Genomic DNA, 21,060 nt, shown 5'->3' on the forward strand with positions numbered 1-21,060 from the left:
AGTAAAATGAGAATAACAAATAACATCTACCTCATAGGGTTGTTCTGAGGATTGAATCAGATAATGATTAAAAAGAATTTAAGCATAGGGGCGCCTGGGTGGCTCAGTGGGTTAAGCCGCTGTCTTCGGCTCAGGTCATGATCTCAGGGTCCTGGGATTGAGCCCCGCATCAGGCTCTCTGCTCAGCAGGGGGCCTGCTTCCCTCTCTCTGCCTGCCTCTCTGCCTACTTATGATCTCTTTCTGTCAAGTAAATAAATAAAATCTTAAAAAAAAAAGAATTTAAGCATAATATCAGGCATGTATTCAAAAGTTTTCAGGCGTTTGAATGATGATTTTATTATAAAAACTTCAAAACCTATGTATACCATTCATAGGCTTTATAAAGGTGGCATTATCAGGAAAAACTGATCTGCCAGCTACTTAGCAAATTTTACTGAATTCAACATCTTTTTAAAAAAATTTTATTTATTTATATGATGGACAGAGACACAGTGAGAGAGGGAACATAAGCAGCGGGAATGGGAGAGGGAGAAGCAGGCTTCCCACTGAGCAGGGAGCCCAATGCAGGGCTTGATCCCAGGACTCTGGGATCATGATCTGAGCCAAAGGCAGACGCTTAACGACAGTCACCCAGGTGTCCCTGTATTCAACATCTTAAGGTTATATCATAATTAAACACCTGGCTGCATCATAACAATCTCCTGGTCACGAGTGAAGTGAGGTCATTCAGCAAGAGACCTAACTTTTTCAACTCAATAGATTATACTATTAATCTCTGTTATGGAAGAAATGTTACATGCTGAAAATCATCCTCTTAAGATATACATTAAAAAGAAGAAAAAAAAACAAACCCAGTATGAACTGATTGATGGCTCTAGTAAAAACTCAGGTCATACATAAACTCCTTGACATAAATTTTAATTTTTTAATTTTTATTTATTTATTAGATTTTATTTATTTATTTGACAGAACACAAGTAGGCAGAGAGGCAGGCTGAGAGGGGGAAACAGGTTCCTTGCTGAGCAGGAAGCCCGATGGGGACTCGATCCTAGGACCCTGAGATCATAACCTGAGCCAAAGGCAGAGGCTTAACCTACTGAGCCACCCAGGCGCCCCCAACATAAATTTTCAAACAGAAATAACCAGCCTAACGATGTCATGCATTTCTACTTAAGTAGCCTATGGTTAAATTAACCAAGGCAGAGAACTGAACAGAAATAGTGTGTCTGACCACTGAGAGAGATACAACATGTAATAGCAAAAGAGCATGAAGCTCTACTAAACTAAAGCAGTTACCGGTGCTAGTGTTTGTGCAGTGTAAGCTCATCAAACACATACCCTACGGCTGACAAATACATCAGTACTGCTTATAAATACTCTCCAAAAGATCACCAAAGTCCTGGAATATAACACATTCACCTCAAGACAACCACACTCGCGTGACATCTCATGAAGAGATAATGGCAGAACAAGCAATGATATACGTTGAAACAAGATTCATTTTAACAATTCAGTAAAGAACAGTATAAAGCAATGAAGCATGTTTGAATGCCTAGGAAATATCTTACAGGCATCTATTGTAAAGCATGAAGAAGCTGTTTTCTCCCCCTCTCGTGACAGTCAAGACAACAGCATTGTAAAGCAGTAACAGTCACATTTAGAAATTTTAGTAAATTTCTAAAAGGCAAGTTTTACAATAGGAGAACTGCTCTTCTCAATTTAACCTTTTCTGTTATGGTGACCCATACAAATAACAAGCTTGAATAGCATTTTAAAAAGAAAATGGAAAGCAATATATTCAGATTCTACAAACTTCTGAGCCTGCTGATGTATGGCTTTAAATATGCTTTAAGCACTTGTGAAAGTGTGTATTATTCCTACACCTTCCTTCTCAATGCCAACCAGACTAATTTCAAACCCACTCTCCCTCTTTCCCCCAATAGCAAACACAATTCTTTATACAGAGTTGGCACTGAGTAAATATTGACCAATCGAATGAAGGAGGATTTGCCAAAACCTCAAGAGGATTGCATCAGACCAGTGGGCGATGCATGCTCTTCTGTGCCAGGCATCAAGTGAACTCTTTGGGGGCTTTCTCCTGGTCAAATCATCTAATGTACCTGCTTTGCAAAAAGGAACTGATCTGTTCTGTATTATCTGTCTCCAAACAAGAAAAGAAAATGAGATGTCTTGCTGTAAACCTAGCTGGATAACTTGTCCTTTACCCAGTGTTTGTGGGTACCATGTCGGGTACTGGAAAGAGGACGGAAGGAATTATGTACTATGCATTGGGACAAGGCACAATAGTCTTCACATACTCAGACCAATTCAAACTATTAAAATCACATTTCATTTTCAGAAAACAAAGCTCATTGTGTCTGGATCCCACTTCCAGGATACTAACCATCCTTCTGCTCCTGAGAAGTATCTTGAATGGGACAGTACAGAATACTGGCTGATTGGCATTAGTCCTCCTAGACTCTAGAACTGCCTTAGTGCCATTCACCTAACGTTCTCAAGGTTCTCCTTATTTGAAGAAGAAGGGACTTTTGGGGACTAGGGTGAGATTGCTCTGCGAAATCTTCCTCAGGGACCCTCCAGTTAAGTTACATCCTTTCCCATGTTCCAACAGCCCTGTGTAATATCTCTATTACAGTAAGATTACTGAATTGTAATTTTTTACACGTATATCACCCTAACCAAATCAATAACTTGGTGATAGAAAGCATATTCTATTCATCTGTGTAATCCTAAGGACTGAAAGAAAGCAAGCCTAAAATAAAAATGTGTTAAATGAGCTTCTGGCATAACTCAGAGAAGTAGTTCTCCTAAAGATTCTACATTCCTTTTTCTTTCTTCACACTCAAGTTCTTTGAATCTCCACCACACATCAATCATTGCCATCAAAATTTCCTACCTCCCAGTACTTGGTTCGGTTGATACCCTCTGCGTATGCTCGGGCAAAGTTACTTTCACTGTTGAGGGCTGTAATAGCTGCACTGAGCTGAGACATGGGGTGTAGATTGGTGGGGAAGTTGTCCAGCATGGTGACCACATGGGAAGGTAGAGCTGCCCTCTTTGCCCACTCTTTTGAGAGCCAAGACACCTGTGGAAAGGGAGACATTGCTCAGAACACTAGGCAAAGGAAAAGAAGAGAAAAAGACAGTGACATCTGAGTAAAGAAAGTCCAAGAGAATTCAACCCAGTCCACTTATACAGCAGAACTCTGCTGTGATTCTTTCCCCTCACTACACATCCCTATAAACCACCACCCAGAGCCAGATCAGAATTAAGTGTCTGAGATTAGAGAAAGGCAAAAGAGGAAGAGAATGAGAAGGGCCAATAGCTTTCTGCTTTACCTGTTCCTCTGTTGGGATTTGTCCAGTTACCAGCAACCAAAATAAGCCCTCCGGCAGTGGTTCTTCACCTCCTTTAGCCTTGGGCAGCAGTTTCTGGCATTCAGGGATACTGTAGCCTCGGAAACGGATGCCCTTGAGAGAGAAGAGTAAGAGGTGCAAATCTTAAATTTATCAGCCTAGAAGTCACATAATTGACTACTCTCACTCTTATCAGACCTTTCAACAAGTTAGAATTTCTAAAGCTTAAAAAAAATTGTTTTTAAAAGCTCAAATCTTCGGGGCGCCTAGGAGGCTCAGTGGGTTAAAGTCTCTGCCTTCGGCTCAGGTCATGATCCCAGGGTCCTGGGATCGAGCCCCACATTGGGATCTCTGCTCAGCGGGGAGCCTGCTTCCTCCTCTCTCTCTGCCTGCCTCTCTGCCTACTTGTGATCTCTGTCTGTCAAATAAATAAATAAAATCTTTAAAAAAAAAAAGTGAATAAAAGCTTAAATCTTCACATGACTTAGTTCTGTTTGGTACTTTTAGTTTTACTCATTGATATACTGAAAAAGTAGACTTATTCTTCAGTTATTCCGTATGTACCTATTTTCCATTTTCCAAAACATGAAGGCAGATGCTTTGTTTTCCTTACCCTCACCAGTCTAATCCAGGGTGTGCAAACAGTCAGTAAACTCAGTGATTATTAGTGTTGACAGAAGGGTCTCTCTTACCTCATCAGGATCAAGAACTGATGTTTCGTATACTAATCCCTTCATGCCTCTCATGCCACCGTACATCTAAAGAAAAAGACAGGACATAACCAGTAGTCAGGATAACTCAGGCTAGAGCTTCTTAATGTTTCACGGGATCTGAGAGATGCAATGTATTCTCTGACTTGCAACAATTCATTTTGGAAAGATTTCTGAGGAGTTAACTAAAAACTTTGCAAGGAAGACCACTAACATTGGAAATAAAAAGTTTAAGCTGAGGGGCACCTGGGTGGCTCAGTGGGTTAAAGCCTCTGCCTTCGGCTCGGGTCATGATCCCAGGGTCCTGGGATCGAGCCCCACATCGGGCTCTCTGCTCCACAGGGAGCCTGCTTCCTCCTCTCTCTCTGCCTGCCTCTCTGCCTAGTTGTGATTTCTCTCTGTCAAATAGATAAAATATTAAAAAAAAAAAAAGTTTAAGCTGAAAAATCATTATCTTTATTTAACTATCCAGTCTTACCTCTCATTCCCACCAACCAAAGTCAACAGAATGGGATCTTAGGAGCACTTGGGTGGCTCAGACTTAAGGTTAAGCATTTGCCTTAGGCTCAAGTCATGGTCCCAGAGCCCTGGGATTGAGCTCCACTTTGGGAATCTCTGCTCAGCGGGGAGCCTGCCCCACTCCTCTGCTTGTGCTTTCTGTCCAATAAGTAAGTAAAATCTTAAGAGAAAAAAAACAAAAACAAAAACGGGATCTATAACAGGGAAAGGAGATAGGGACCACAGGCTAAACACTGCTGTGGAATCATCATCTGAGCTGCTCAGACTCTTCGGGCTGGAGAAGAAGCCGTCCTAAAACTGTTCTAATTGGTCTGCTAGAGCTGTGGTATAAATGCATGATCAGCATTAATTCTAATAGTCCTGGCCCCAAAAGCTGAGGGGTTGGGAAGAAGAATTAGAAACTTTATTCATCCCTCCCACAGATAAATTAGGTTAGGCTCAGCTATTAAATTTACAGAAAAGAACAGTCTAATTTCTAACGAACATCATAAGTGCCAACATTTCCATATATGGGACAGGATGCTTGGATGCTTCTGAATAGTCAGAGAAGAGAATGGTATTTTTTTGTTGAGGCACATTACAGAGCTACTTTTTCCAGCCAAAACCCCATAATCTTTACCATGTCCACAGTGATCTGGCCCACTACCGTCTTGCCATGTTGCTGCCTGAAGGTCTTTATTCTGGCCTGCTCCTTAGGTATCAGGTCAGCCAATATATCTTTCAAATTCTAAAAATAGAAATAGAGAAGAAATAGATGATCAAAATGTTGGTTAGATTTTTCCTACAAAGTAGGTACATTAAGACTGCTTTTAAAATCTGGCTTTCTCAATCTGCCAGAGAAATCTGGTCAACTACTCTGCACAGATGAAGGTAAAAGAATTAGACAGGGAGGGGAATGGAGAGCTTATTATTTAATGGCTACCTCAATTTGGGAAGATGAAAAGTTCTGGAGATGGATAGTGGTGACAGTTGTACAATAACGTGACTGTACTTACTGTCACTAAACTGTACATGTTAAAATGGAAAATTTCCTGTTATGCATATTTTACAACTTAAAAAATTAGGCAAAATTATTTGATATTTCCATTTCACTAAACTACTGAATTATTTCTTAAAATAGTAATAATACTAATAGTTTATAACAACAATAACAACGGACACCTCTTAGAGTTATTTAGGATTATGATGAGAGGCTAGGTGGTAACCAACCGCTGCTCCCCACCCCCACAATCCCAGGATCAGATTGCCTCAGTGATTCTCCTTTCCAAACCTTACCGTAGGGGAAGCGCTGGCATGCCGAGCAGCAAGAACAAGACAAGATGCATTCTGCAGAGAGAACACAAAACCTTATGCAACAGTTACTCTTCCCTCCTATAATATTAAAAAGGAGTTTTAGTGACTCATCTCTTTTCATCTTAGCTTCCAAGGACAATCTAACATAAAAAAAGAGCTGTGAAAGGCCCTGAACAGCTTTGAAGGAGTTCCCAGTCTGGAGCAATAGCAGACCTAACTCTGTGTCTTGCATCCATAGCTTTAATAGCATTCCCTGAGGAGAGGCTCCTTCCCATCATCTGGGTTTCTGCCTGGGCTTTTTTAGGCACAGAAAAGGTCAGAGGGACAATTGTTGGGAGTACCCAGGCCATCCCAATCTAGCTGTCAATTGTTCTGAGTAGGCCTCAGAAAAGCAAATGAGGAAATTGATCAACTACCTCACCCTGCTGGTAAGACCTCTCCTGCATCTAGTCTTTTGGCAGCACTTCAATGACCTCCAGTCTAGGACAGCCCACAGGCAGAGGCTGCCTTTCACAGGTTTCTGGAAAATGCACAGAGAAAACAGAATACCTATAATGTAACAATGGACAGACCACTCATACAGCATTGGGAAACTAGAAAACTAGAAAATTACCTTTCAAGTGCTGAGAGAAAATAATTAAGCTAAAGCTGTATATCCAGGTAAGGAAAAAGTCTCAAAAGAGGGCGAAAAAAAGACATTTCAGAGAAACAAAAGCTGAGTTTATCACTGACACAACTGTACTAAAGGAATTTTTAAAGATATACTTCAGAACCGTAAAGACAGGTCTGAGATTCAAGGCTATTCTTCACTACAAAGATGAATAGTGTAGCTAACCTATGTTTTCTGTTTAGAGATAGGGTTTTTTTCCCCCCAAAAGAAAAGTTACTTTCTATGAGAAGACTGCTGAGTTGCAACAGAAAGTTCAACACTGCCTTTGAAAAAGACAACCAAATACACTACTAACCAGCTATAAAGTTTGACAAGATTAACTTTTCTGCACAAGATTATTTTGAAGATAAAATGAAACAGTCAAACTAAGCCTCAGTTTTCTCATCTATAAAACTGGTGTTAAATACCCACCATATATCTCACAGGTTGTCTTGTGATAATTAAATTACAATATTGTGAAAGCACTTTACAAACTAAAAAAGATTATATACACAGACAAACTAATCCAGGAGCAAGATCAAACCTTTCTTCTTTTTGCCAAAAGGCCGGATACACCTTTTCTTGTAGTAACTACTGCACTGTTGTTTGATTGTGCTGAAAATCATTTGAAGCCGTAGTAATGTGTAAGTTCTAAAACACCACACGCCTAAGGTGAGAGTTCAGTATTCAGTAAGGCTGGAGATTTTTTAGAATTTAGTATTCCACTTTCTGTTGGGGCATCAGGGAGAGCTGAAAAGGGAAAAGATCCTTCAGAAAAGCTGTGGGGTTTTTTTTTGTTGTTGTTTTTTTAGAGAAGGGGGAGGGGAAAAGAGTGAGGGAGAGAGAATCTTAAGCAGATTCTGCACCAAGTACAGAGCCAACTGGGGCTTGATCCCACCACCCTGAGATCATGACCTGAGCCAAAATCAAGAGTGTGGAGACTACTTGAGATTCTATCTCACCCTCTGCCCCACTCCCATTTCCCAAATGCACAGAGACACACAGCCTCCCTCTAAAATAAATAAAATCTTCAAACACTAATAAGATTAAAAAAATTAAACAATTAAAAAAAAAAAAAACGAATTCAACACTAAATTCAGAGAGTACGAGGTTAAGTTACTATGCCCCTAAAGGGAAGGGGGCTGCCTCAGCTCTGTTAACCAGGACTGTCTTTAACTTCTTTCATTAACTTCCTAAAGAGTCTCTTCTGGTTCACTGAGGACCATCTGAGCAAAAGTAGGTGGCACAAACAGGCCTTTAGTCTCTTCACCCTACATGGGGCAAAGGGGAATTTGACCTAGCACCTAAGAAATAATTTTACCTTTTCTTACTAGTCACCAAAAAGTGAACAAGAGAAAACATGAGAGTAAGTTCTATTCCATGCTCTGTGATCCCACAGTTCCCCTGTTATAGAAGGGCCACCTCCCAGAGACTAACTACATCAGCCCTGCAGCAGACCTTTCAACTGTGGGTGGTTGGTTGGTGTGGAGGTTTGGTTCTAAAAAGGCTACAGGAGCACATATCATCTTAGAGAAGAAGGATGTTAAAATCTCTTCATAAATAATTTTTCCACTTTTAAATCATCTTTAAGTTTCTATAATGGCAGGGGTACCGTGCTGGCTCAATTGGTAGAGCATCTAACTCTTGATCTGGGGATTTGAGTTCTGCCCCATGTTGGCTGTAGAGATTACTTAAAAGTAAAATCTTTGGGGCGCCTGGGTGGCTCAGATGGTAAAACATCTGCCTTTGGCTCAGGTCATGATCCCAGAGTCCTGGGATCAAGCCCCACATTGGACTCCCTGCTCAGTGGGAAGCCTGCTATCCCTCTCCCACTCCCCCTGCTTATGTTCCTGCTCTCGCTATCTCTCTCTCTCTGTCATATAAATAAATAAAATCTTAAAAAAAAAAAAATATTTAGGGACGCCTGGCGTGGCTCAATTGGTTAGGCATCTGCCTTCAGCTTGAGTCCTGATCCCAGGGTCCTAGGATTGAGTCCTGCGTCGGGCTCCCTGCTCCTTGGGGAGCCTGCTTCTCCCTCTCCCTCTGCTGCTCCCTGCTTAATGCTCTCTCTGTCGAATAAATAAATAAAATCTTGGGGAAAAAAGTAAAAAAAAAAAAAAATCTTAAAAAAAAAGTTTCTACAATGGCTGGCTGGCTGTATTTTAAGGTTAAATCTTAGGGGTGGAAAAAAAAACCTATCTAAGGTTAACAAAGAGTGACTGTCCACATCTTAATTAAGATGAAAATGGAGGGGCGCCTGGATGGCTCACTCAGGTAAGCATCTGACTTCAGCTCAGGTCACGATCTCAGGGTTCTGGGATCGAGCCCCACACTGGGCTTTGCACTCAGCAGGAAATCTGCTTTTCCTTCTCCCTCTGACGCTGTCCCCTGCTCATGCTCTCTCAAATAAATAAAATCTTAGGGAAAAAAAAAGAGGAAAATGGAATTCCCTCAGGCTGAAGTCCTTTCTTCCACGAATATGAACATAAAACAGAACAAAAACAGTTTCTTTCCTCCTTGTGGGAGAACTGCTAGAATTAATGAGCTGCCCTCTTCTTTTACTTCAAGATAAAACAAACAAAAAACAAAAAAAGAGGAAGTCAGAAAGAAAAGGAAGGCAGATCACTTAAAGGCTGTGAGATGAGACACTATTCAAAGGAATCAGATGGGTCATGACTGCTGTTTTGTTATATTCATTTCTCAGATCTATTTATATGAATGCTACTTTAGGAGAATGCATAGGAAGAGAAACTGAGAACTAAACTATCACCCCACTTCCAATATCAGTGAACTCTTCATTACCTTTATTTATACGGAGTGTCTTTGCCATTTCATGTGAGGAGCTTCAGGAGTAACTTAGAGGGCTGATCTCAACTGTTCCTGATTTCCATCTGCAGCACTTCTTAGCCAGAACTCCAATTTGCAAAGCAACACTAGTTTGTGGATAGCGTGACTATGTAACTATAGAATAAAGCTAGTATATTCTATTTCTTTTTTTTTTAAGATTTTATTTATTTATTTGACAGACAGAGATCACAAGTAGGCAGAGAGGCAGGCAGAGAGAGAGGAAGGGAAGCAGGCTCCCTGCAGAGCAGAGAGCCCAAGGTGGGGCTCAATCCCAGGACTCAGGGATCATAACCCGAACTAAAGGCAGAGGCTTTAACCCACTGAGCCACCCAGGCACCCCTAGTATATTCTATTTCTGAAGCCCTTTTTTGCCACTTATCACCTGTGTGATTCCAGCCAAGTTATTTAATGTTTCTATGCCTCGATTTCCTTATCTATAAAATGGGAAGAATAATAGTACCTATTTCAAAGGATTGCTGTGAGGATTAATTAAGTCAACACTTAAAAAGCATTTAAAATGACATCTTGGGCGCCTGGGTGGCTCAGTGGGTTAAAGCCTCTGCCTTCGGCTCAGGTCATGATCTCAGGGTCCTGGGATCGAGCCCCGCATCGGGCTCTCTGCTCCACGGGGAGCCTGCTTCCTCCTCTCTCTCTGCCTGCCTCTCTGCCTAGTTGTGATTTCTCTCTGTCAAATAAATAAAATATTTAAAATAAAATAAAATAAAATGACATCTTGCCTAGGGGCACCTGGGTGGCCCTGCTTCCCCCTCTCTCTCTGCCTGCCTCTCTGCCTACCTGTGATTTCTGTCTGTCAAATAAATAAAATCTTAAAAAAAAAAAAAAATTACATCTGGCCTAAAGCAAATATTCTGCATTTGTTATAAAATAATTATAAAATTAAACAGTATGGCAATTTTCTCACACCCTTCAGCATCAGGATTAGTCATATTTTTAGCTAACCCTGCACTGGAAAGAAAACTAAAGAAATTAAAAGGATTTTAAAGGCAGCAATTCATCGATTTAGCCTCTCAAAAGGGTAGAATAGGAAATATTCAAGTTAGAACAATTTTACCTAATGATGTAGAAGACAGAGCACATAACTTGGAATTTGGAAAGGAAACCTGGGTTTTAGCTACAGCTCCATTACGAAATAACAGACATCCAAAGCAAAACAACTAACTACAGTTAATTCTTGAACAATACAGGAATTAGGGATACAGACTCCCCCCGCCCCCGTGCAGTCAAAAATCTGGGTAACTCTTGATTCTCCCAAAATTTAACTACTAATAGCCTACTGTTGAGAAGCTTTATTGATAATATAAAGTCTATTCGTACCTATCTTGTATGTTACATATATTATATACTGTATTCTTACAAAAAAGCTAGAGAAAATGTTACTAAGAAAATCGTAAGGAAAAAAGACATATTTGCAGTATTTTACATTTTACTGTACTGTAAAAAAGCCATGTATAAGTGGACCAGCACAGTTCAAACTATGTTGCTCAAGGGTAAACTGTATTGTTTTCCTTTCCTTCTCCATATTTAGGATAACACTCAAGCTACTTAGCTCAAAGTCCGATAAATCTAATAAGGACATATGTAAAGTCTAATAAGGACATATGTAAAGGTACTCAAAAGCCTTGCTATTTAAAATATGACTGTCTAGGGGAGCCTGAGTGACTCAGTGGGTTAAAGACTTTGCCTTTGGCCCAGGTCATGATCCCAGAGTCCTGGGATCGAGCCCCACATCAGGCTCTCTGCTCACCAGGGAGCCTGCTTCTCTGCCTACTTGTGATCTCTGTCAAATAAATTAAAAAAAAAAAAAAAAAATCTTTAAAATATGACTGCCCAGCCGGTAGCATTAGCATTACCTGGAGCTTGTCAGACATGCAGAATCTTGGGCCTCACCTCAGGCCTACTGCATCCAAATCTGCAATTTAATAAGCTCAGTAGGTGATCTATATGAACAATAAAGTTTGAGATACATACATGGTCTAAAATGTTAAGGAACGGAACAGAAGGATAAAATGTAGACCCTAGGATGTACAATTACTAAGGATCAAGTCTTAAGTCCAGGTTCTGTCACTACTTTGCTGTGTTATCTTGGCTATATGACCTAACTTCTAGGTGTTAGGTTTCACACCTCTAAATTGATAGTAATAAAGCCAATTCTGGGGTACACACGTAGACTGTACAAAACCATCTGCATGAAACCACCTAGAACAGTGCCTTATACATAAGTAAGTTCCAATAAATATGTGTCTCTGGGGGGCCTAGGTGGCTTAGGTGGTTGGGTGGCTGCCTTCGCCTCAGGTTACGATCCTGGGGTCCTGGGATTGAGCCCCGCGTCGGGCTCCCTGCTCAGTGGAGAGCCTGCTTCTCTCTCTCCCTCTGCCTGCCTCTGCCTGCTTGTGCTCTCTCTCTGTCAAATACATGGATAAAATCTTTAAAAAATAAAAAATGAAATGAAATAAAATAAATATGTGTGTCAGAAAAGTGTTGGCCCATTACCTACGGTGTCGAGTGTCACTACCCTCTCCTGTAGTTGGATTCCAGGAAAGAGGCAGTCAGACTCGAGCAAGGGGTAAATGGATAATTCCCTCTACCTGTAGAACAGGAAATAAAGCCCTGATTTCCTTTTTAAGGGCCTTAAAGGCCTCCCAATCAAGAGGGGAGGAGTCTCAAGGAAAGGAAACAAATTTAACTACCCAGCAGAACAGACGACTAGGAAAGGAGATACTGGAGGACTGTTCTACCTAAGGGTACACATCTCAGTTCTCTATCTCCTAGCTGCCAAAGAAACCTGCTGAATAGCTTTGTATAGGGCGTTCAGACTATACTCGCTGACAGGACAGGCAGATACAAACTTCTGAGTCATCCCTGAACTTTCACCTACCAGCTCCTCCCCCTAACTCCGAGGTGTGGCAACTAGGCTTTTGCCTTCTGGTAGCACGCCACGTGTAGAGTCACCCTACTGGAACGGGAGCTGTCAGGTGAATCAGGGAGTCACCTCATTCAATAGGTCAGCTCCTTCATGAGGAGAGATGGAGACAGCTGCTTCCAAAGACAAGGGCCTGGCTCACATGCCTGACAGCCAGGATTCTCTGCAGGGTGGGGGTGGGGGTATTATAACCACTAAGAGGCTTTTTCAAACCTCAAACACTGCCACCCCTTGCAAGAACTCTCCTAGTGAGTTTGTTATTATTAATGGAAATGCACTGTAGTTCTCCAATGTGCTAGAAGAGAAAAATATAACTAAAAGAACCACTATCATAAAGGGCCAAGAGAAGAAAGGACTAATAGTATATGCAGGAAATTTTGCCATGCCAAAGACTTGCCTTGCCTATAAAATTTAGGGTATTTCTGGAATAAGGTGTTAGCCGAATCACCAAAAATCATCTGAAACTACTCCCTCCGCCCTAAAATTCTAGGAACAAAGGAATCCTATTTGAATAAGCACTTTAAAAAGTGGTTCTTTCCCTCTCACCCTATTACCATCTAGGTAATCCACACCTAGGACCTTTACTCCAAAGGGGAAGAGCCAAATTTTCTTTGATCCTCCATCCCAGGCACATTTAGAATGTGTCCTGCAACATATTTAAGAGCTCCAACATTAGAAGCCTGAGAGAGATGCTCCTGATTTTAATAGAGCCCTTGTCTTTCATCAAAAAAAAAAGATCAGAACTTGCCAAGCCAGAACTGGCTTAGTTGATGAAGCAAACATAATGCACTAATAACTGGCAGGAAAAATCTTGTGCTGCAAAGGCTTCTAATACAGAAGGAACAACTTGCATTAAGGGAAAAAGAACACACATAGGACAAAGGCTCCTCTCTCCCCAAAACCAGGTCAGAGAACTAAAGCCTTTTAACATCTATGTTTCACTATGGTGATACTGGAAGGCGGCCTGCACTACTTGGTCAGCCCACTTAATAGCCCGAGCACAGTAATCTTTAGATTTCATACTTTGACCCCCTTCATACTCACAGTAATTTCCTTAATGATTCTACATAACTGTCATTTTCTAACAGACTCTTCCCTAAAGATTTACTCCAAGGAAGACCACCAAAGACCTCAGAAAAGAATCAAGAGTCCCAATTTTCCTTTCAATAGAAATCCTTGGGGCACCTAGGTGGCTCAGTCGGTTAACCATCTGCCTTCGGCTCAGGTCATGATCCCGTCCTGGGATCGAGACCCGCATCGGGCTCCCTGCTCAGCGGAGAGTCTGCTTCTCCTTCTCCCTCTGCCTGCTGCTCTGCTTACTTGTGCTATCTCTCTGTCGAATAAATAAGTAAAATTCTAAAAAAAAAAAAAAAAAAAAAGAAATCCTTACCATTCTTTAACAAATATTTTCTGAACATCTACTTATTCTATACACATTACATATATACTACTGAATAAAGTGTACAGGATCTGCTGTCCTACTAGTTTTTGGGGAACTAGAAACTGCTCTCACTTCTACCAGGAGTACTTAACAAGTTTTAGTGCCTAACACTTTGGTTCAGAAAACTTCCCTTTCCTTCTTTCTTTCTAAGATTTTATTTATCAGAGAGAGAAAGAGAGAGCACACACAAGCAGGGGGAGTGGCAGGCAGAGAGAGAAGCAGGCTCTTCACTGAGCAAGAAGTCCGATGCAGGACTTGATCCCAGGACTCTGGGATCGTGCAACTGAGTTGGACATGAACCGACTGAGCCATCCAGGCATCCCAAGAAACTTTTCTAAAGGCATTTGAAAAAAAGGCATAGGAAAACAAACCTAGAGAAAATAGCCTAAATGAACTATTGCTTAAAATAGTCACTTTTGAAGTCCATTTTAAAAATAATCACAAAAAAAGCCCAAATACTCAAAAATTTCATATATACATTCTCAAAGTTGCAAATAAAAAGTCCTGCATGTGGCTTTACTGGCTCAACAGAAGGGGACCACCAGGCATTATCAGTCAACAGAAGTCCTTGAAAAAAAAAAACAACAACAACAACAACCAAGTTTCCAGATCCCATCTCACTTTTGCTGAACAAGAATCTAAAGACAGGATTCATGAACATGCAATGCGAACAAGTAACCCACGTGATGATGCCCACTGTGAACTTACAGAACTTTCAGGGACAGAGAGTGAGAGAGAGCACAAGTGGGATGAAGGGCAGAGTTGGAGAAGCACACTCCCCGCTGAGCATGGAGCCCAACATAGGGCTCAAACCCGGGATCCCAGGATCATGACCTGAGCCCAAGGGAGATGCTCAACCAACTGAGCCACCCAGGTGCCCCTATTTATTATTTTTCATTTCTTTTTTTTTAGTGGGAGTGGGGCAGAAGAAATGAGAAAGAATCTCAAGCAGGCTCCATGGCCAGCACAGAGCTCAACTTGGGGCTTGATCTCATAACCCTGAGATGATGACCTGAGCCAAAATCAAGAATCAGGTGATTAAACAACTGAGCCACCCAGGCACCCCAAAAACTTTTAAAATGATAATGTGTTAAAAGAAATACAGGGATCTAGGGGTGCCTGGGTGGCTCTGGAGAATGGGCATCTGCTTTCAGCTCAGGTCATGATCCTGGAGTCCCTAAATCAGGCCCCACGTCAGGCTCCTTGCTCAGCGAGGAGTCTGCTTCTCCCTGTCCCTCGCCCTGCTCTCTCATGCTTGCTCGCTCTCAAATTAATAAATAAAATCTTAAAAAAAAAAAAAAAAGAAATACAGGAACCTAAAGAATTTGGGCAGTTCAGGAGCACTGGCTCAGCCAAGGGTGTGCAACTCTTGATCTTGGAGTCATGAATTCGAGCCCCACATAGAGATTGATTAAAAACAAAATCTGAAGGGGAAAAAAAAAAATTTGGGCAGTTGAGGGAAAAACTGAAAGCCAGTCAAATACTCAGAAACCCATTGTTAGCTTTGCTTCACTGTTTCAAACTTCACGATCTACTCAACTCTATTGCATAAAGCACTGAAACAGGGCAAAAAAAATTACGGTGTAGCTTTAGAGAGATCCACCACATCTGGCTTCCTGCCTTCTGCCCACTTGGATTCTAAGAAACAGAAATGCCAGCCTTCCCTTCTAATGATCTACTTCAGCACTGCTCACCTCACTGCTTCCTCACACCCATGTATTCATCTGTTACCAATCTAAAGGCCACTAGGAAGGACAAATGTAATCATCCCACCATTAGCACATGAGGAGGCTTTACTTTCCATTTTTTAATCTTTAGCCCACCTAGTAAGCACCAAGGAAATGACATCACTTTGAGTAGGCTGATAATCAAGGTTAAGGCACAGAGATTTGGGTACTTGCCTTTAAAAGTTCTAGGCTATAAAGGGTGCCTGGCTGGCTTAGTTAGAAGAGCATATGACTCTTGATTTTGGGGTTGTGGGTTCAAGCCCTATGTTGGGTGTAGAGATTATTTAAATAAATAAACTTTAAAAAATGTTTAAAAAATAAAAATAAAAGTTCTGAGCCGTAAGCCTAACTAACATTTCACAGAAAAACTGACTTAGTTTTGTTGAACCCAATTTCAGACTAGGATTTTTTTTTTTTAAGATTTTATTTATTTATTTGACAGAGAGATCACAAGTAGGCAGAGAGGCAGGCAGACAGAGAGGGGGAAGCAGGCTCCCTGCTTAGCAGAGAGCCCAATGTGGGGCTCGATCCCAGGACCTGAAATCATGACCCGAGCTGAAGGCAGTGAGTGGCTTAACCCACTGAGCCACCCAGGCGCCCCTCAGACTAGGATTCTTTTTTTTTAATATTTTTATTTATTTATTTGACAGAGTGACAGAGTGGAGAAGTAGGCAGAGCAGCAGGCAGAGGGAGAGGGAGAAGCAGGCTCCCCGCTGAAGAGGGAGCCCGATGTGGGGCTCAATCCCAGGACCCTGAGATCATGACCTGAGCTGAAGGCAGAGGCTTAACCCACTGAGCCACCCAGGCGCCCCCAGACTAGGATTTATATAGATGCTCAGTGGTGTAGGCCTACTGTAAAGGAATTATGGGTATTCATTTAAGTGTCTTGAAAAGGTCTAGAAATAACGTAAAAATACTTTTGTCTTGATTTTCTCAAAGTCACTGAACATCCTAGCTTGGAAGAGCAATTCTCGATCGTCCAGGAAGTAACTAGAATTTGTTAAGTCACACTGGTGGTTAAGAGTCCAGAAGTGAATTGGTAGCCATACTCTAACTCCCAACCCAAATCCAAACCCAGATCACATGTGAAAAAGTAATACATTACAAAGCTAAGGCACCCACAGCTGATACTAAGGTCACTGCTAAGTATAAGTTCACTTGGGTAAATTATAAGTCAAATAATCTGGAAGCTCTGAATTCATCTCTTTCCAACTCAGGTGTTCACTGAATTACCTGAAAGTAAATAAGGTGGAACACAATGACTGGCATTTGTGTCACCTAGCAAGGTTAAAAAAAACGTCTTCTGAGAAAAGTGAAACTATATCTGACCTTGAGAATCAAAGTGGTAGGCATCAGTTCTCCCAGATCAGAAAACCACTTATTTCTGCCTTTGAAAGCCTACCTTAACAGCAAAAGTAAAACTGAGTACCACTTAAGCTGCAGGCTAATCTGGAAAACACAGGCAGGTACTAACAATGCTGACAAACTGAACAGGCTTCCTAGTATCCTGGTCATTCTACTCAGGAAATTTCCACTCCTGCATTTTTTGGGCTTTGCTGTTTTAAGGGTCAAAGCCTTCAAATCACTTCCAAGTGATTTGGGATCACTGGGATCCTCAGGTTCATTCCTAACAGTGAAATAAACAAAACAATAATGATTCTACAATTATGTAGTCACCCCAAAAGCTTTCTGGACTTCCCCAGAGGCTTAAAAGATAAAGTAAATTCAAAAGGTAAATTCTAAAAGCTTTTTCTAATTCACTGAAGAGTTAGATTATCTATTTGGTCTGGGTTAGGAGCTCTGGAATGAGCTAATTATAGTGTCGTGTCCCCTATTCTGCCAAAACACTATCTAGAACTTGCTTCATTTCCCAAGAGGCTTCCTTACCCTGTTCCCTGGCAGCAGAAGAAGCAACAGTCAAGTAAGACAAGTGTCTCCCAAATGATCAGCCTCCACCTTGCTGCTGGGTACCTGGAAGAACCCCAGTGTAAATTCTACAGGCTTCACCTTTTCTGCCAACCATGCAATATAACACAGAGCAAAACCATTCTAAGATTTTCCTTTCCTTCAGGGGCTGGCAGCTCTAATCTGCAGAAGAGAAAGTATAAATTCTTTGCAGAAGTCAAGGTCACTTGTGGGACTGGATGAGAGGACTGGGACTGCCCCCTTAACGGAGCAGTTTCTCTATTTAAAGAGCTAAGTTACCCAGAGACAAAAGTCCTGGCAATCTGAAATTTAAAGCACCATTACCTGCAACAAGATTCCTATGATCCAAAGGAAACAAAATTCAAATAAATTAGGGCCTCAAAGAATGAAAGGACTCTCTCCTGGGTAGACTTAAAAGCAATAGCTAAACCGGAGTGAGCAAGTAGTAGGGTTGGTCATGTGACTTTAGCAGTACTATATCCTGCCCAGTATCTTCACTTAATTGGCCTGCAGTTTGAAGGAACAATCTTTCTGGTTCTTTCTCCAATCATTTGTGATAACCATGCAGAAGGTTTTACAGAAGGGCTCCACCCCACCCAAGCTCCTCCTATATGAAGAGTAAGTGCAAGAGTCCCAAGGACAAAGAGGACCTGAGTCCCACTCCACTAGCAGGAACTACTAAAGCTTGGTCACTGAAAGCTTCAAAAATTGGGTTGGTGAAATGGAAAAGGGTAGTTTAGGAACCGACAAGGCCCTCTCTACAAGGCAGAAACCGACATTAGTCACTGCTCCATCTCTGGCCCTGGGACAGTGAGCACATCTGTTCACTACTGCCACTTCTCCTAACCCCGCACCCCCTCCTCCAAGAAGGCCTCTTCCCTAACTCCAATGGAACAGAACACCTATATTCCCCACTGGCAGCTCCTTTTTTTTACAGGGCTCTTCCACCCTAGACATGCGGTTGTCTGTAGGGTCCGAGCTCTCCACCCGCCCAAGACCGCACGCCGGGGGCGGACAGCGCTCTCTTCACCCCTAGGCGTAGAAGGCCAGCATAGCACATGGACCTGAGAGCCCCACAGAGGGCTGGCGACCAGCCAAACGCAGGGCCCCTTTAAGGCTCGCGGGGGTGCGTCTGGGTAGGGGAGGGAGACCCCGCGCTGGAGGGCCTGCAGTCGCCTCAGCCCCACCCTGGGGCCGCGCGCTCCCTCCCATAGTTGCTCACCTTGGCTCCGAAGAGCCGGGCGGCCGCAGTGAGTAAAGCCATGACGGGCGAACTCGGGGATCTGGCGGGGAGGGAAGGAGGGGAAAGAGCTGCGGCAGGAACGGGAGCTGCCGCCGCTGCACCAAAGGCCGCGCGGACGGGTGGACAAGGTTGAAAGGAGGTGGCAGAGGGAAAGAGTAGACAAACCGGCGGCGGCGCCCAGCCCGGGGTCCTCAGTGAGGCCCCGCCCACTGCCCGAACTCGCTCCCGCCCCTCTCAGGGGACTCGTCTCGGGCTCGGCCATTGGTCCGGTGTATGTGGGGGCGGGACCTGAGCCGTTGACAGCAGTTGTGGAGGGCAGGATTGGATCGCCTGGGTTAGGCTAATTAGGGATGGGCGCGGTGGGGGGGTCGTGTAGGTGACTAAATATGTGCCTGATAAGTCAGTTAACTTCCTTCTTAGGCTTCCCTTCTTGCCTTTAATGCATTTGGGGTTTGTTCTGAGGTGAATATGAGAGAAAAAGGTCCCAAGGACTCCGACCTTAGAAGATCCTCGGAAGCCAATCCCTTAATATACTATCACAGCTACTGATCATTTATTGCTCCTTCTACCCATTGGCACGCTTTCGTGATGAATCTTTGGTCAATGAATTAATGGCCATAGAGGTAACGTCACGTGGACACAGGCTGTGATGCCAGAGTTGGCTGCCTGGTGACCATTTGAGGTCAGCAGAGGCCATGGTATTATAGGTACGAAGAGACCCCAATATGTGGAGAATGAAAGCAAAGGCAGGAGCCTGAGAGTCCAGTGCTTTTTATGGGCTGTCAGTTCGGCGTCCAGTGTAGGGAAATCCAAGTCTTACAAGTGGCCCCCTTAATATGAAGGCTTCTAAGGACACCTAGCTGGCTCAGTCGGTGGATCATGCCACTATTGATATCGGGGTTGTCGGTTGGAGCCCTATCTTGGGTGTAGAAATTACTTAAACAAAATCATAAAAAAACAAAATAAAACAAAACGTGGGTTTCAATCAGAGGCCAGAACCTCTAGGTCCTGGGCATTATTCTCATTGCCATTCCAGTCACATGAACCCATGCAGCCAGCCCACCCATCTAGCCATAAGGTCAAAAGCTGCAGACTACCCCACATTCAAAATCAGGCATTAAGCACCCTCTCTTTTTGTCAGATCACTCCCACTGGGCCTCTGGACCCCTTCTCTTACTCGTCTGTCTTCTATACACCCTTATCCTATGCTTCCCAGAGACCATTAAATGAACCACAGTACTAAAGTGACCTTCCACATCACTCTTGACTAACTCCTCTAGCTAGACAAGAAAGATCTCAGAACCTTTCTACTGCCTAAGAATATCATTGTCATCGACCAAGGGGCAGAGAACTGACCCAAGGGCCCGGACATCTTATCTATAATCCAGGCCCCAAGTGAACAGTCCTTTTATCTCTTCACATAGTAGTAATAAGATTCAGAAGTCTCAGTGCCATTTAACCAGGTTTAGATAGACCTACTTTATAAAGAAACTAGTTTATATTTTGGAGTTGGGGAAAGAGAAGGAAAACCACCATTATCTCTTCGCAAGTTACCTTGGACCTAGCTTCACACCTACCAACCAATACTCCTTTGGCTTGGGGATCAGATAGGTAGGTCTTAGGAAAGAACTTCAAAAAGAGAAGCCAAGCAGAAGCCCAAAGGAACACTGACCTCAACTACCTTCTCAGTGACTTCAAAGCACCACTGATCAATATTTGCTCCCAATTTAGCATCTCACAGAGTATTTCCTCCTAACCCTAGAATAGTCTGACCTGGTTTCTGCTCTCTGGTTAATCATCCACAGAGACTAACCAGCTGACCAGAAGCTTGAACTCCAGTGCCCCGAAAAGACAGGAGGCATTCTCAGGGTGAGGTTACCAAAGGGATAATAATAATAATTGTTACTCTATTTATTATCATTAGAGATTTTATTTTTAAGTAATATATACGCCCAACGTGGGGCTCGAACTCAGAACCCCGAGATCAAGAGTCTCACTTTACCTAGTGAACCAGACAGGTGTCCCCCCCACCCCTGTCCCTACCCCAAAGAGATAATCATTGAGTGACTTTAAGGCTAACCTACTTTGGAGCTCTAATGATTGGAGGGAGGGTGGGAAACAGCAATGCTCTAAGCCTCTTGACACCATGTCTTGGAGCCTAGTGTTACAAAGGCTTTATGGACTTGTTTTGAAGTTGTTTAGTCCAGACATCCACTAACATAAAGCCCGTGGGAAAGCTCAGGGATGAGTAGGACTAAATTCTACCTCCCAGAATCTAGCTTAGCATCAGTTTCTAAATGTGAGTGGGACCCGGGGAGGAGAGAAGAAAGTTAAGGCAGGATTGGCACAACTAAAGCAGCCAAATGAGCTTTAGGTCCAAATACAC

At 42.6% G+C, this 21,060-nt stretch overlaps 1 protein-coding gene across 2 annotated transcripts in view; it reads right to left on the reverse strand.

Annotated features, from left to right (window-relative positions):
* CS (citrate synthase) overlaps positions 1–18,868 on the reverse strand; it is a 26,589-nt gene extending 7,721 nt beyond the window's left edge. The window contains exons 1-7 of one of the 2 annotated variants that reach the window (XM_046011216.1): positions 18,654–18,867; positions 17,393–17,476; positions 5,883–5,933; positions 5,227–5,334; positions 4,071–4,136; positions 3,361–3,492; positions 2,919–3,107 (exon numbers count right to left, since the gene is read on the reverse strand). In XM_046011216.1, the coding sequence (XP_045867172.1) occupies positions 2,919–3,107; positions 3,361–3,492; positions 4,071–4,136; positions 5,227–5,229 (390 nt within the window). In that variant the 5' untranslated portion in view covers positions 5,230–5,334; positions 5,883–5,933; positions 17,393–17,476; positions 18,654–18,867. Of the gene's footprint in view, positions 1–2,918; positions 3,108–3,360; positions 3,493–4,070; positions 4,137–5,226; positions 5,335–5,882; positions 5,934–17,392; positions 17,477–18,653 lie in introns of both variants that reach the window. The other variant, XM_046011215.1, reaches the window with a different exon arrangement.
* Between the last annotated feature and the right edge of the window lie 2,192 nt (positions 18,869–21,060).

The sequence above is a fragment of the Meles meles genome, chromosome 7, assembly GCF_922984935.1.
Source record: "Meles meles chromosome 7, mMelMel3.1 paternal haplotype, whole genome shotgun sequence".
Taxonomy (NCBI): Eukaryota; Metazoa; Chordata; class Mammalia; order Carnivora; family Mustelidae; genus Meles; species Meles meles.